Source organism: Odocoileus virginianus, chromosome 31 (assembly GCF_023699985.2).
Source record: "Odocoileus virginianus isolate 20LAN1187 ecotype Illinois chromosome 31, Ovbor_1.2, whole genome shotgun sequence".
Lineage (NCBI taxonomy): Eukaryota > Metazoa > Chordata > Mammalia > Artiodactyla > Cervidae > Odocoileus > Odocoileus virginianus.
Genome location: NC_069704.1, coordinates 36,815,614 through 36,829,907, shown reverse-complemented (window position 1 = coordinate 36,829,907; position 14,294 = coordinate 36,815,614). Strand labels below are relative to the sequence as shown.

The following is a 14,294-nucleotide window of genomic DNA, read 5'->3' as shown; positions in this document are numbered from 1 at the left end:
TCTCAAGATAATTTTCTCTGAAGTTTGAGGAGCCTAGCACCCGATGATCTTACATACGCTTGGGGTTGAACAGGAAAATCTGGTTGTGTTCCCAGGAGGGCATGCCCTTCTGAGCTTGACCTGTCTTGCAGGGTGATGTATGAGCTGGAAGGGAGCATTCATTCATTTGTTGAAAATACGTATTGAGCACTTCCTGTATCAGTGCATCCACACCCTGCTCTGGGAGACTTTACATCCCATGGAGGAGGGTGGGGTGGGGTGGAGTGGGGGCTAGAGTCAGAGAGTAAAGTGTGCTCAGTCGTGCCTGACTCTTTGTGACCCCCTGGACTGTAGCCCTCCAGTCCTCTATGCATGCCATAAAGTAGGGAAACCTGATGCAGAAACTGCTGCAAATGGGAATGTGACCCTGGGGTGCTGACATTTAACCCAATCAGAAGGGGGAAAAAAAGCCAAGATGCCCAAGGAAAGAGCAAGGTGAATGGATTTCCAAAGAGAGGGCACTGCCCCTGCAAAGATCCGGGGGTGGGGGAGTTGGCAGGTCAAAGAATGAAACATGGCCAGCCATGGTGGCCCAAAGGTGGTGAGCAGTGGGTAGGTAGCAGAGATTACGTTGGAGAGATAAGTTGGGGCTGATTTTCAGAACCAAAAAGAGGAGTTAGAGTTTTGCTCTACAGATGAGCAGCTACCGGAGCTTTGGAGGAGGGCAAGTGATGAAGCAAAGGGTGTGACTAGGGAAAATTCTGCCAAAACTATGATTGCTACTAAGTCAAATTTTAGTCCTTTTTTTTTTTTTTTTTTTTTTTTTTGCGGAGGGCAGGGGGAACCAATTTAGAAAGAAAAATTGGAATCACTTTGTCAGAGTTTCTGTGTTAGTAGATGGAACAGACTTGTATTAGAAGTCTACCTCCTGCAGAAAAAACTAACACAACATTGTAAGGCAAACAAAACAAAACAAAACATTGTAAGGCAATTATATGCCAAAAAAATATACATCCTCATTGCTTTCATTAGGTAACATTACATGTTATATGTATTACAATACCAGCTATGTATTTACTATTAATTACATACGCTGCTACTTATAAAGAGTAAATTTTGTCAGAAGAAAATTCAGCTTCGATGTTCATATTTTCCAGGTATATAAAGCCAAGCTCAGTTGATTGCAGTTGAGCAGTGTGTGTGAGATTTGATCCAGCTCAGAAACTCAACCTCACTAGTGTTGCCTGCGCTGGCATTTTCTTAGCTGAGAACTGCTTACCTGGCTGTCGAAAATCGAATATATAAAAGGATGATTCATTGCTTTAGGCGTCAAGAGTCCCGGGTTTTGTCCTCTTGGTTGCATAAGTTTGAACTGACCTTGGATACGTCGCTTTGGTTTGTATTTGAGTGTCTCTGGGCAGAAGATGAGTAATAAGAATCATGGCCGTTGGGCGAGAGCTCTTCAAGACCTGAGACAGACCACAGCCCATGCAAAGGCCCTGTGGCAGAGGGGAGCAGGCTGATAATATTATAGCAACTCAAAGGCGGCCACTGAGCGGCTGGTGAGCAGAGTGCAAGGGGCAGGTGGTCCAGGGTGCTTTCTAGTGGTAGGCGAGGATCTTGTCGGGAACTTTAACTTTTGTCTGGGGACTTCCCTGGCGTGCGCTCAGTTGTGTCAGAATTTCTGCAGCCCCATGGACTGTAGCCCACCAGACCGCTCTGTCCATGGGATTTTCCAGGGAAGAATACTTGGAGGGGGGGTTGCCATTTCTTCCTCTAGTGGATCTTCCCCACCCAGGGATCAAACCCACACTCCTCACTGCAGGTGGATTCTTTACCACTGAGCGATCGGGGATAAGACTCTGCACTCCCAGGGCAGGGGGCCTGGATTTGATCTCTGATTAGGGAACTAGAACCCCCGTGTTGGTACTCAGAGTTAGCGTGCTGCAACTGAAGATCCTGCCTGCTTCTGTACTAAAACCTGGCACAGCCAAATAAATAGACAAATAAATATTAAAAAAAATTTTATCTGATGAGTGAGGGGAAACCATTGGAGGATTTAAATTGGGGAGGGACATAAGGTTGGACTTCTCTGGTGTCTCAATTGGTAAAGAATCTGCCTGCAGTGTGGGAGACCCAGGTTCGATCCCTGGCTGGAGAAGATCTGGAGAAGGAAATGGAAACCCACTCCAATGTTCTTGCCTGGGAAATCCCTTGGACAGAGAGCCTGGTGGGTTACAGTTCATGGGGTTGCAAAGAGTTGGACATGATTTAGTGACTAAATTATATAATGTTGATAGATATGCTGTTTCATTGAATCCACATTGAATGTATGTGGTACGTAATATCCCTGTTTTTAAAAAAAAATATTTTTCTTGATGTGGACCACTTTTTAAAGTCTTTACTGAATTTGTTACAATATTGTTTCTGTTTTATATTTTGTTTTTTTGGCAGCGAGGCATGTGGGATCTTAGCTCCCCAACCAGGGGTCAAACCCGTGCCCCCTTCATTGGAAGGTGAAGTCTTAACTACTGGACCACCAGGGACGTCCCCATATCTCTATTTTAAACCAATCCAGAAACTTAGGGTCATGGAGATGAAGTGGCTCACCTTGCTGGTGGGGAGTGGAGCCAGAAGCAAAGCCACCTGCGCCTGACTAGTCCTCTGTACTCCTTATCAGCCCATTTCAATAATAATATAACAATAACCACAGTTTTAAAATGCTTTGAACTCTTAGGATGAACGATCGCCCTTGAATTACAAAGTGGTATTATGCTGCAGAAATCCGAGTGGTGATGAGATAGTGGATATGCTGGGGAACCTTTACATTTGATCTTAGCCGAAAGACGGAGAAGCAATTGCCGGGGACCTTTTAAAAGGCCCCGTCTGCGTGGCTCTGGTCCAGCATCTTCAAGTTCCCTGTCGTCTGGTGGAGGGTGTCCCTGAAATAGCTATCAATACAGAAAAGGGCTTGGTGTCTCCGGCTTGCCATTTGACACTGCCATTGTCCAAAAGGCCTCATTGTCCGTGAAATGTGCCCGAGGTCTGTGCTTTCAGGAGTTTTGTGCTGGGAAATCAGATCTGGGCAGGTCATGCATGGTTTCACTGGAGCAGTCACGCCACGCCAAGTTTCTGCTTTCTCCTTGTTGGGTAGTCTGCTGGTTAAGTGGATTCTTAGAACCTGGTGGTAGAGTTCCATCTTAATTTTGAGCCCTTGTTCAGGGTTGAAATGGGGAAACAGCTTCTGGCTTGCACACCTGGAAGCTCCTATTGGTGACGACGACACTTCTCTTCCTTTCTAGTTGACCACGTGGTTCCTGAGCCTGGGACGAGCCTGCTGGCCGCCTTCGACCAGTGGCGGGAGTGGGCCGACAGCAAGTCCTGCTGCGACTACTCTCTGCACGTGGACATCACCGAATGGCACAAGGGCGTGCAGGAGGAGATGGAGGCCCTGGTGAAGGACCATGGTAGGTCGTTCCCACCCGGCGCTCCCTGGTGGCGTTTCTTTCGCAGACCACGAGCTGCCCCAGCTCTGAGGAAAAGCTGTGTGCATGGTGCCCCGAGGGGCCGGCTGCGCCTGCCAGGAGGGAGGGCGTGGCCTGCAACTTGTGCTGGGCCTGGCCATGGTCAGACAACCGGTCATAGCTTATTGGTGTAAGCACACTGCGTGTGCGTGCCAGCCGGGCTGGGGAGCTGAGGGTGACAGAGGGATTTGCTCTTAAAGGAGAAGAGTGCACCTCCCAGGGAGGACTCTGGGTAATCTTAGAGGAGAGCCTGGGATCCTGAGTACAGAACTTTGGCAGCTTCTGTTTGTAAATCCAGGAGAACCAGGGTAGATTTCAGGGTGATGAGGCTCTGGAACCACATGAGGTGTCTTTTTTTTTTTTTGTTCCATAGGACTATTTGGGGGAGCCAGCTTCTAAGGACTGGGTTCTGAAAGATTCCCAGGGATGTTGGGGGGATCTTAATCACCTCCAGGTGCCTCTGGGTCCCTCTTATCCACAGGAACCTTAGGGAGTTGGGTGATGTTATCAGACAACATCATCTTTGGGGGTCTTCTTGACCTTGGCTATAGACTGGAGATCACATGGGGTCACATGTTGACCTCTTTGGATCCAAATCTTTAAGGAAACATCTATGCTCTATGGCTCTGGAACTTCTAGGCTCAGAAATACCATGAGCTGAGAGTAAAATCTAGGCATGGATGTGGTAGATATCTACAGATATGGTGGGAAAAGCTTAGAATGATAATCTGTAGTCTGGGGCTTATTTCTCTTCTCTTCCACAAACTAGCTGTGTGACCTTGGCCAAATCACTTAAATTTGATGAGTCTCAGTAAAAGTTTCACATGAGGATATCGGATTAGATACCCTAAGATTCATTCCCACATGGAGGTCCCACATGAAAGAAACTAGGTAATCCTTGACCTTTCTCACTTTTGCAGATGCTGAGACTCAAATGGATTAAATGCTAATAATGAATTTACTCCACATCAGCCTGGAGGGTTCCTATAGCAACTGTTGCCTAGCAGGAGAGAAGGGCCAAAGTGTCCCAAGGCATTGAACACAGGCAGCTTCCAGCACCCCCTGTGGCTTGAATTAAGCTCTAAGGCTAGCAGGTGGTCAGTACAGTTGTTTACCCTTGTGATGGATGTTGAGCAGGGATGTTTGGTCTGGTGCTTTTGGAAGCAAGAACTCTAAAATGCCAGGGTGAGAACTGTGACATCTGCTGTTGCACCCACAGACATTTCTGAAAAATCAGCATAGAAGGCAGTCAGTTTACCGGAGAAAAGACATTTATTACAGATCTTTGAATTCACTTTCTTGTTAAAGTCACAACAGTTAGGAGCAAATTTCTTTCTAATGTTTAACTTTTAATTATGGTAGAATACAGCATAATGTGAAATTTGCTGTCTTAGTCATTTTAAATGTACAGCTCAGTGACACTGAGGACATTCCCACTGTCGTGCGGCCATCACCACCGTCCATCTCCAGACCTTTCTTTCATCTTTCCAAACTAAAACTCTGTCTCCGTTAAACCATACCTTTCCCTTCCCCCAACCCCCATTCTGCTTGTAGGTGGCATGTAGGTGGAATGTAGGTGGAATCCTACAGTATTTGTCCTTTTGTGACTGACTTATTTCACTTAGCAGAATGTCCTCAAGGCTCATCCATGTTAGATTCTAACATCCTGTGTTAGAATTCCCTTCATTTTAAGGCTGAATAATATTCCACTGTATGGATGGACATTTTGTTTAGCCCTTCATCCATGGACACTTTTTTTGCTTTTACCTTTTGACTATTTCGAACAATGCTGCTGTGAAAATGGGTGTGCAAATACTGGCAATTTAAAATTTTGATATAGTTTTAAATTTAGTAAAAATATTAAAAAGAGCCCTTATGCACCCTAGTACCAGATTTGCCAGTTGTTTGTTTTATCACATTTATTTGCTTTATCTTTCTGCCTCTGTCTTTATCTCTGTCTCTCTTTATCTCTTCCTTTCTTCCTCTTTCTGAGTTTCTCTCTCCACACACATATGCATATTACGACTTCCTTATTCCCCAGATGATTTGGTTTATCTGTGAGTCATGTCTCCAGCTCTGTTCTTTGTCTGTCCTCTAGGAGTGAATTCCTTCCTCGTGTACATGGCTTTCAAAGATCGCTTCCAGCTCACGGATTCCCAGGTAAGAAAAGCTGGCTTTTCTTACTGGCATTTGGTACATTTGGGCCACTGCTGTTGTCTTTTTTGTTTTTTGGCAAATAGTTGCTTTCTAATGTTGCATTAGTTTCTGCTATATAACCAAATGAATCTGCTATATAACCAAATATCCCCTCTCTCTTGGACCTCCATCCCAGCCCTCTAGGTCATCACAGAGCACTGAACTGAACTTCTGTGCTCTATCGCAGCTTCCCACTAGCTATTTGTTTTACACCTGGCAGTATGGTACTGGCAGAAAAACAGAAATATAGATCAATGGAGCAAGATAGAAAGCCCAGAGATAAACCCATGCACCTGTGGTCACCTAATCTATGGCAAAGGAGGCAAGAATATACAGTGGAGAAAAGACCGTCTCTTCCATAAGTGGGGCTGGGAAAACTGGACAGCTACATGTAAAAGAATGCAGTGGGAGCACGCCCTGACACCACACACAAAAATAAACTCAGCGTGGACTGCTGCTGTCTCCACAGCTGCCTCCAGTGTGTGCTCACGGGAATGGTTGGTGGATGAAGTCCCTGATGTCACTCCCTTCAGGGGATGGTATGAAGCCCGAGCCCTGGCCCCCCGGGACTGGTGTTCCCAGGCTCTGGAATCAGGCACCTGCCTGGGCAGGTATAACTGAGAGGGGTTCTCAGACCCCCTTCAGCAGACCTGGTGCAGAGCAGGTGCCACCCAGCAGCTTCTCCGCATCTAAGCCTGTGTAGGTTATACTGCCTCTGTAGATTATCTGTTAACCACTGAGAGGTCATTCTCTGCTACGTGTGACCAGAAACACTGCCCTCGGGCGTGGCAGAAAAGCTGGCCTTCATAGAAGCATCGAGGGGTCCTGGTGCTAGTCCTGGTGGTTGTCAGGGAGGTGGTGGTACTTGTGACCAGGAACACTGAGTTCCCTGTCTCTGATCCCACGCCCTCCCTCTCTCAGATCTATGAAGTCCTGAGTGTGATCCGGGATATTGGAGCGATTGCCCAGGTCCACGCGGAAAACGGCGACATCATCGCAGAGGTGCGTGCATCCGCGTTGTCACCGCCACCGGACCCCCTGGGCGAGACGTGGGCTCGAGGGAGTGGAGGGGCTGCCGTAGCTCACCTCCGGGGGTACCGTGCTAACAGTCTTACAGTAGCATGAAGATCGGAGACGCACACGCCCCTTGATGTGTTCTCAGGACGAACAGGCTTTCCATAGAGAAGTCCTTTCTCTCAGCGCTGTGATGTGGCTGCCTGCGGGGAGGCGGATGTGGACACCCACATACAGACATGTCACACTGAAGCCCAGGACTGGGATGTGTTGGCTTTTAGCATCCTAGGGGATAGCTGTACTGCTGGGGGGGCTGTAACTGATCTGTCATAACTCACGCAGGACCAGGGACGGGGTACCAAGCCCTCTCTTTGTGGGGTCTTGGGATGAGGGTCAAAAGTGCCACTGTAATTTAATTTTTGGTCATGCTGCATGGCATGTGGGATCTTAGTTGCCCGATCAGGGATCAAACCCGTACCCCATGAATTGGAAGTGTGGAGTCGTAACCACTGAACCGGAAGGAAAGTCCCAGCAGTTCCATTTTGATGTCTCATCGGAGTGACTTTTACCCAGCTCTTGGCAATCAGGCTCATGTGGGATCCGGTTCCCCCCGACAGCCTTGTTATTGTTCAGTTCGTGTCCAGCTCTTTGTGACCCTGTGGACTGCAGCATGCCAGGCTTCCCTGTCCTTCACCATCTCTCAGAGTTTGCTGTCCACTGAGTTGGTGATGACATGCAACCATCTCAACCTCTGTCATCCCCTTCTCCTGCCTTCAATCTTTCCCAGCATCAGGGTCTTTTTTAGTGAAGTCGACTCTTCGTATCAGGTGGCCAGAGTACTGGAGCTTCAGCTTCAGCATCAGTCCTTCCGATGAATATTCAGAGTTGATTTCGTTTCGGATGGACTGGGTTGACAGCCTGGTTTTCTTTCAACGTTGCAGGAACAGCAGAGGATCCTGGATCTGGGCATCACAGGCCCTGAGGGACATGTGCTGAGCCGGCCTGAGGAGGTGAGTGCCTGCTGAATGGAGGGGAGGAGTCCGTGTTCTGGGGCGGCGCCGCCAGAGCCACAAAGCGCCCACTTCCTGCCTGTTGAGAATGTTGGTTTTCTTCCCCTCGGATGCTGATTCTGGTCCCTGGAGAAGTCACAGTCGGCCACTGAGAAGTGTCTACACAGGCACAGTGAAGTGTTAGAATGTGCTGTGGGGTAAAGCAGTGTGGCTTGTTTAACCTAAAGACTCCTCTTTCTGGCTCTCATTCTCCAAGCCCTTCCTTGGGTAGACAAACACAAACAGCGTTTATTAGCATCCAGCAATAGGGGTTTTGTGGTTCATAACTCAGGGCCTCCAACATCCTGCCATAGAAGCTCTTGTGAGTATCTAGAAGGCAGAAGGGAGATTGTAAGTGTTTCCATGGTAAGTCTACACGGAGTATAACACAATTAGCGGAGTGTGGTAGACTGAATCTTTCACAGTCGAGGGAGGAGAGTTCAGAGCAGGGTTCTTGCTGGCCCAGAGTTGAGAGTCACTGCTTTGGATGGTGAAGCTTCTGAGTGAGAAGGAGGGCTTACATCTTACGTGACAGAAGAGTCTGTTTTTCTAAATGAGAATCTGTGGCCTCAGTACTTTTCAGGAGCTAGCTCTTTGAGGAAAGCCTCAAGGTCAGGCTTTGGAGTTCCTGGTGGCCCTGAGCAAAGAGGATGCTGGGGAGTCTGATGGAAGCGAAGAGACTCTGTCCTGGGAAAAGGGACAGGCAGAGAAGGCAGATAAAATTGCCATGTGGATGACAACTTAAAATTAGGATTTTTCCTCCCAGAAACAGGTGGTGGAAGATGCTGGGTCAGAGGGGTATGGATGGGACCAGGACCTCCAAGTCACAGCATTTCAGGGCTAGGACATCCCCACTGAGTCTGGGGAGGGGTCACTTGGGTTAGGACTCGTGGGTGCAGGGGCTCTGCTCCCCCTAGAAGGAAATGGGTTCTGAGCGTGTGGCGTTGAAGGTGCCATCAACAGGCTGCCTGGGGTGAGAAGTGCCTCGTCTCATCAGACTTTTCCCTAGGCTTTGTGGGGAGGGATGAGACTGAAAAAGGAGAAAGAATGTAGGAAAGAGGCAGAAAAAAGCAAAAGTGGAAATCACTTGGAATGTTTGCACACACCGAGGGCTTAATTTCCTTGTTCTGCTCTTCTCATCACATATGTGCACACATACACAGACATGTACAGATATATATACACACACACGTATACACAGAGCATCACAGACACACAGACATATGCACAGACACTCACCATTACAGCCATATACATACACAGACACACAGACATATACACATACAGAGTCACAGAAACAAGAGTTGCAGACACAGAGACACAAATGTTACAGATAGCCACACAGACACACACACACAGAGTCACAGACACACATAGTTGCACACATGTGCATACATAGACACAGGCACACCAGGGCACCTTCATTACCATCTGAGACTCAGGACATTTCCTTCAGATGAAAGGATAGCTGTGTCCAGGGGACCCGTTCCATTCTGCTTGCCTGTGTGTGGTGCTGCCTGGAGGCAGTCTTTGTCCCCTGGGTCTCTTGTGTAAAGAAATCACAGGGGTGTGACGTTCAGCATCAGAGAGCTAGCAAGTGCAGTTCCTGCCTGCCCCCCTGACCACCCTCAGTGTACACACACACACACACACACACACACACACACAGCCGGGAGCCCAAGCTCCATGGGAAGCCAGTGGCCTGTGTAACCAGGTGATGACACCTGGGGCTGGGCTCCATTAGAATGTTTACTCTTCACCTTTATCCGGGAGCCTGGCTGGGAGCCCCTCCCCTCTAGTCCCAACCGCCCGGGAGAGAATAGGAAGAGGATGTTGACTTCCGAGAGAGTAAACGTCTCCCCTCCTGTGGCCCAGGGCTCCTAGTGAGAGCCGCCTGCTGGTTTCCATTTCAGAGCCTTCCTGGGGGCTTGCTTCCCCTCTTACCTTTCCCACCACTGCAATGCCTCCCCAGGTCCCAGCACACCCCCATCAGAAAGCGAGTCCTCCCTGGGTTTATTGAACAGGCCACAGCTTTCAGAGAAGAGGGGCCTGGTTGCCATTGTGACCACAAACATCACCTGTTTTTCCACCTTGAGGCATGGGACATTTCTTTTGCTGCCGCTGCTGTGCTGGGACCTCTAGAATCCTCCTTTGGGAGCTGGCAGCCCCAGAAGCACTCCAATATGGGGAGGTCCTGGCTCCTTGAGGGGGGGTCCTGTGGTCCCACAAGAGGCTGCTTTTGGGACTGTCTGCTTTCCAGGGGCACCTGCTGCTGAGCTGATTCAGAGGCACTGACTCGGGGCCAGGCACAGTCTGCGGTGCTTCTGCGCAGATGCATCCTTAGGACAGCCGTGTGAGCCGCCAGGCGCCAGCTGGCACCTTCTCCTTTGGCTCCCGGGGATGGCTTTTCAGTTCAGTGGTAGGGATCTATTAACAGCAGTGTGTTATATTCTACGTAGGGCTCCCCGGTGACTCAGATGGTAACGGAGGCCCAGGTTCGATTGCTGGGCCTGCAATTCAGGAGACACAGTTTCGATCACTGGGTCGGGAAGATCCTTTGGAGAAGGGAATGGCTACTCTCTCCAGTATTCTTGCCTGGAGAATTCTATGCACAGAAGAGCCTGGCAGGCTGTATAGTCCATGGGGTCATAAAGAGTTGGGCACGACTAAGTGACTAACACTTTTATTTTTCACATACTATACATAAGCAATAAAGAGAATAAAACACGGCGGCATATTGAGGGAACTGAGCTTTAGTATGAAGTTAGGGAGATGCTGCCAGTGCAAAAAACACAGTTAATAACATAATTCCTTCCTGGTTTCATGATCCATTGACAGCGTCCTGATGGTTAACTTGAACTTGACTTGAACCACCACACAAAGCATACTCTTCTTTCTGCTGCTCTTTCCAACTCACTGAGTGAGATGGCTGGTAGGATTTCCCCCAGTTTTCAGCAGAGAAGATTGAAAGGGAGACAAATAGGGATGCAGAAATCTATTAATAGAAACCTCCTGCCCATCAATTGTACCCAAGAGCTTATTTTGATGGAGGCACTGCTCAGCCTGTAGGGGATGTCGAGATGGATGAGAAAGTGGTCCTTTATGAAGGGAATTTTGGATGAGCTGGGGGGTAGGGGGTGGAGAAAGGGGGAGATGCAGGGTAAGTAGATGGGGCGACATGTGATGGGGTTCTGAGCCAGTAAGAGATGTAAGACTGGTGTCGGGGGAGTTCCCTGTTGGCCTAGTGGTTAGAATTCTGGGCTTTCACTGCCGTGGCCCAGGTTCAGTCACTGGTTGGGGAACTGGTATCCTTCAAGCCACGCTGTGTGGCCAAAAGTAAAAACAAAACAAAGCGTGTGCGTATGCGCGTGGGCGCGCACACACATACACACACACACACACACACACACACACAGCCTGTTGTCTGGGTGGAGAGTGGGGGCCCAGAGGTGAAGGTGACAGAATTTTTGATGGAGAAGGAAAACTCCTAACTGGCATGGGATGACTGGGGTATGGTCATAACTTGGGGTGGCTCATCTTCAAAAGCAGAAAGCATGGCTCAGGTGACCGCTTAAATCCCTGACAGCTCTATAAAGAGACAAAGACAAAGTTTTATTTTTAAACATAACACTGTTGTCATAATACTGAAGCCAGAGTTCCGTGTGCCTGAGACAATGTACGTTTTCTAGCAGAGGCACACACGTGTACCGGGCTTCCCTCGTAGCTCAGTTGGTAAAAAATCTGCCTGCAATGCAGGAGAGCCTGGTTTTATCCCTGGGTGGGGAAGATCCCCTGGAGAAGGAAATGGCAACCCACTCCAGTATTCTTGCCTGAAGAATCCCACGGACAGAGGAGCCTGGTGGGCTACAGTCCATGGGGTCACAATATGTACCTGCAGAAGGGTATGTGTGAATCCTTCCATGGTTCTGGGTGAAACTTGGAGAGGTGGGGTTTACATGACCTTTTCTCTCCACGACATGACCTTACTGCCCAGCTGGGGAAGGGGAGGGGTCAGACCTCAGTAGATGAGCCAATCCAGACAGGGCTTTGGGACCCAGATTCTCCCACCAAACCAGTCTTAACAGAAACAACTCCTCTTGGGGAGGGGCCCCTTGGAACTGGCACTTCTGCTCCATTTATTCCCTGATGAGCCTGACTGTGAGTTCTGGTTCACCCCAGGCAGTCCTGGTCCACACCCATTGCCCCAGGCAGTTATGAATAGCGCCTCTGTTTGCTTTCAGAAGAGTCTTATAAGATAGGGACAGTGAATTCAGGCAGTCACCTGCACCCCTGGAAAGCATGCAGATTCTAGTGGAGTCCTGTTTGCACAACCCCTGTGTACTTTTTGCGGTGACCCAGAGATGCAAGACGTCCCTCCTTCACGCTGCCCGGCCAGAGGCCCTTCTGTTGTAACTGGAGCCACGGAGAGGGGAGGGTGATCATTCAGCTATGCCAGGAATTAAAAACACTTGGATGTTTAATGAGCTTTTTCAAGGGCTGTTTGGTTTGCCTGTGGGTCTCTAGACATCTCTCTTCACATAGTTGAAGCCCAAGAGACCAAGTATGAAGGATGCTGTCCTCTTATATTAAATTAGATCACCCGTTAGCGCAGTTTACAGAACTTCATTTCTTGGCTGAGCTCCCACAGAGATTGGTTAGCTAAGATGATTCAGTCTGGAGCTGGTCATGTCTTATGAAAAGTGGCAGCTCTTTATGGAACCAGCCTAGCTTTAACCATTAACCTGAAATGAAGTCACTTACTTGCTCAGTGAACATTTTTGAGCACCTGCTGGGTACCAGGAGCTACCCTGGGAACTGCCTAGAGGAAGCAAAAAATTCAAGGAAGACCCAGCCCCTCGCCTGGAAGAGTTAGTGGAAGTCAGCCTTTTGCCAGAATTTGGGAGGGAGCAAGAAGCTTTTTGAGGTCCTCTGTCTCATCATTGCATTTGTTCCTTCAGCTGCCCATGCTCAGCACACACTGCTGATTCCTCTGTACGATACAATGACCTAAGAACTCGTCTTACCTGATCAGGTGTTAAAAGTAATCCCTTGGGGTCTTTGGAATATCATTCACTGAAGTGAACAAGTGAAAGTGAAAGTCGCTCAGTCATGTCCAACTCTTTGTGATCCCATGGACTGTAGCCTGCAAGGCTTTTCTGTCCATAGAATTCTCCAGGCCAGAATTTTGCAGTGGGTAGCCTATCCCTTGTCCAGGGGATCTTCCCAACTCGGGGATCAAACCCAGGTCTCCCGCATTGCAGGCGGATTCTTTATTGTTTAAGCCACCAGGGAAGCCCCATCCCTTGGGGTCTTTGGACGATCGTTCACTGAAGCATCAGGTTTAAAGAATCAGGTTATTGGTTAGAGCAGCCCACCCATCTCGTGTGGAAGGGCGTACCAGTCTATGGCTGGTGATGATGGGTTTGCCCATACAGAGGGGCCTTTGGTTTACACAGATCTGCCTGCCCCTGTTCCCAGAGTGCTGTGAGATCGCATTGTTCTTTGGGTGAGGCTGACTTCATTTTTGAGCATGGGACTGAAGCCCAGCACAAAAATTCCATCACTGGATATCTTGACTGGAGAGACCACACAATTGGCGTGAATGCACCAAACTGGGAGCCATCAGTTTCCAGGCATGGTGGCTCTCAAACGTTAGCAAGCATAAAAATCACCTAGAGTTGGTAAGACCCACCCTTCTGGGTCCCACCCCCAGAGCTACTGAGCCTTTGGATATGGTGGAATGGCCTGAGACTCATGAGAAAATGCATTCCTTTACAGACTCCAGGTGGCTGCTTATCACACCTAGAACCATCCACAAAGGTCAGCTGGGCAAGTCACTGCCCTTGCCCTCCGTGCCGCTGGGGGTAGAGCCCTGAGCACACATTGGTTTCTGGTTCACTGTAGCCCCTCCCTGTGGGTGGAGGGCAGCCATGAGCTCAGGGAACTCACAGAACAGTGGACACAGTTCTCACAGTGGGATGCTCTTCTGCAGGTCGAGGCTGAAGCCGTGAACCGTTCCATCACCATCGCCAACCAGACCAACTGCCCCCTGTACATCACCAAGGTGATGAGCAAGAGCGCAGCGGAAGTCATCGCCCAGGCCCGGAAAAAGGGTAAGTGTTGCCCGCGGTGCCACTGTGCAAGCGCAGGTTCTGGAGGGGTCGTAGGTGGGGACAAGGACTGCTTTTCCAGCTCCTCCTGCCAAGCGGGCCGCAGCGCTCTCATCACTTTGCAGCATTAACCTAATTACATCTGGGTGCGGCGGGCAGCTCCTGTTTCTCGCTCTGTTCCGGGGCTGCAACCGAGTTGGTATCTTTTTAAAGCTACGCACAGCGCAGGGTGGGTGGGCCACACGCTTTGCCTCCTGCTCTCACTTCTGTAGAAGAGTTGGATTTAATTTGATGCAGTCTAAATAAACCAGGCACATACACAGATGACGTCAGTTTCCATCTGCCGCAGAATCCTGGGGAACCTTCCATTGCAAAGTGCGCTTCCGCTCTGTGGCTGGGAGTGATTTCCGCTGGCCTGTGCA

The 14,294-nt window shown here is 49.2% G+C and overlaps 1 protein-coding gene across 2 annotated transcripts in view; it reads left to right on the top strand.

Moving 5' to 3' along the window:
* The window catches only part of DPYSL2 (dihydropyrimidinase like 2), a 118,762-nt gene that overhangs the window by 79,059 nt on the left and 25,409 nt on the right, over positions 1-14,294 (top strand). For both annotated transcript variants that reach the window (XM_020869691.2, XM_020869696.2), the window contains exons 4-8: positions 3,282-3,446; positions 5,602-5,663; positions 6,621-6,701; positions 7,655-7,723; positions 13,755-13,875. In XM_020869691.2, the coding sequence (XP_020725350.1) occupies positions 3,282-3,446; positions 5,602-5,663; positions 6,621-6,701; positions 7,655-7,723; positions 13,755-13,875 (498 nt within the window). The remainder of the gene's footprint in view (positions 1-3,281; positions 3,447-5,601; positions 5,664-6,620; positions 6,702-7,654; positions 7,724-13,754; positions 13,876-14,294) is intronic.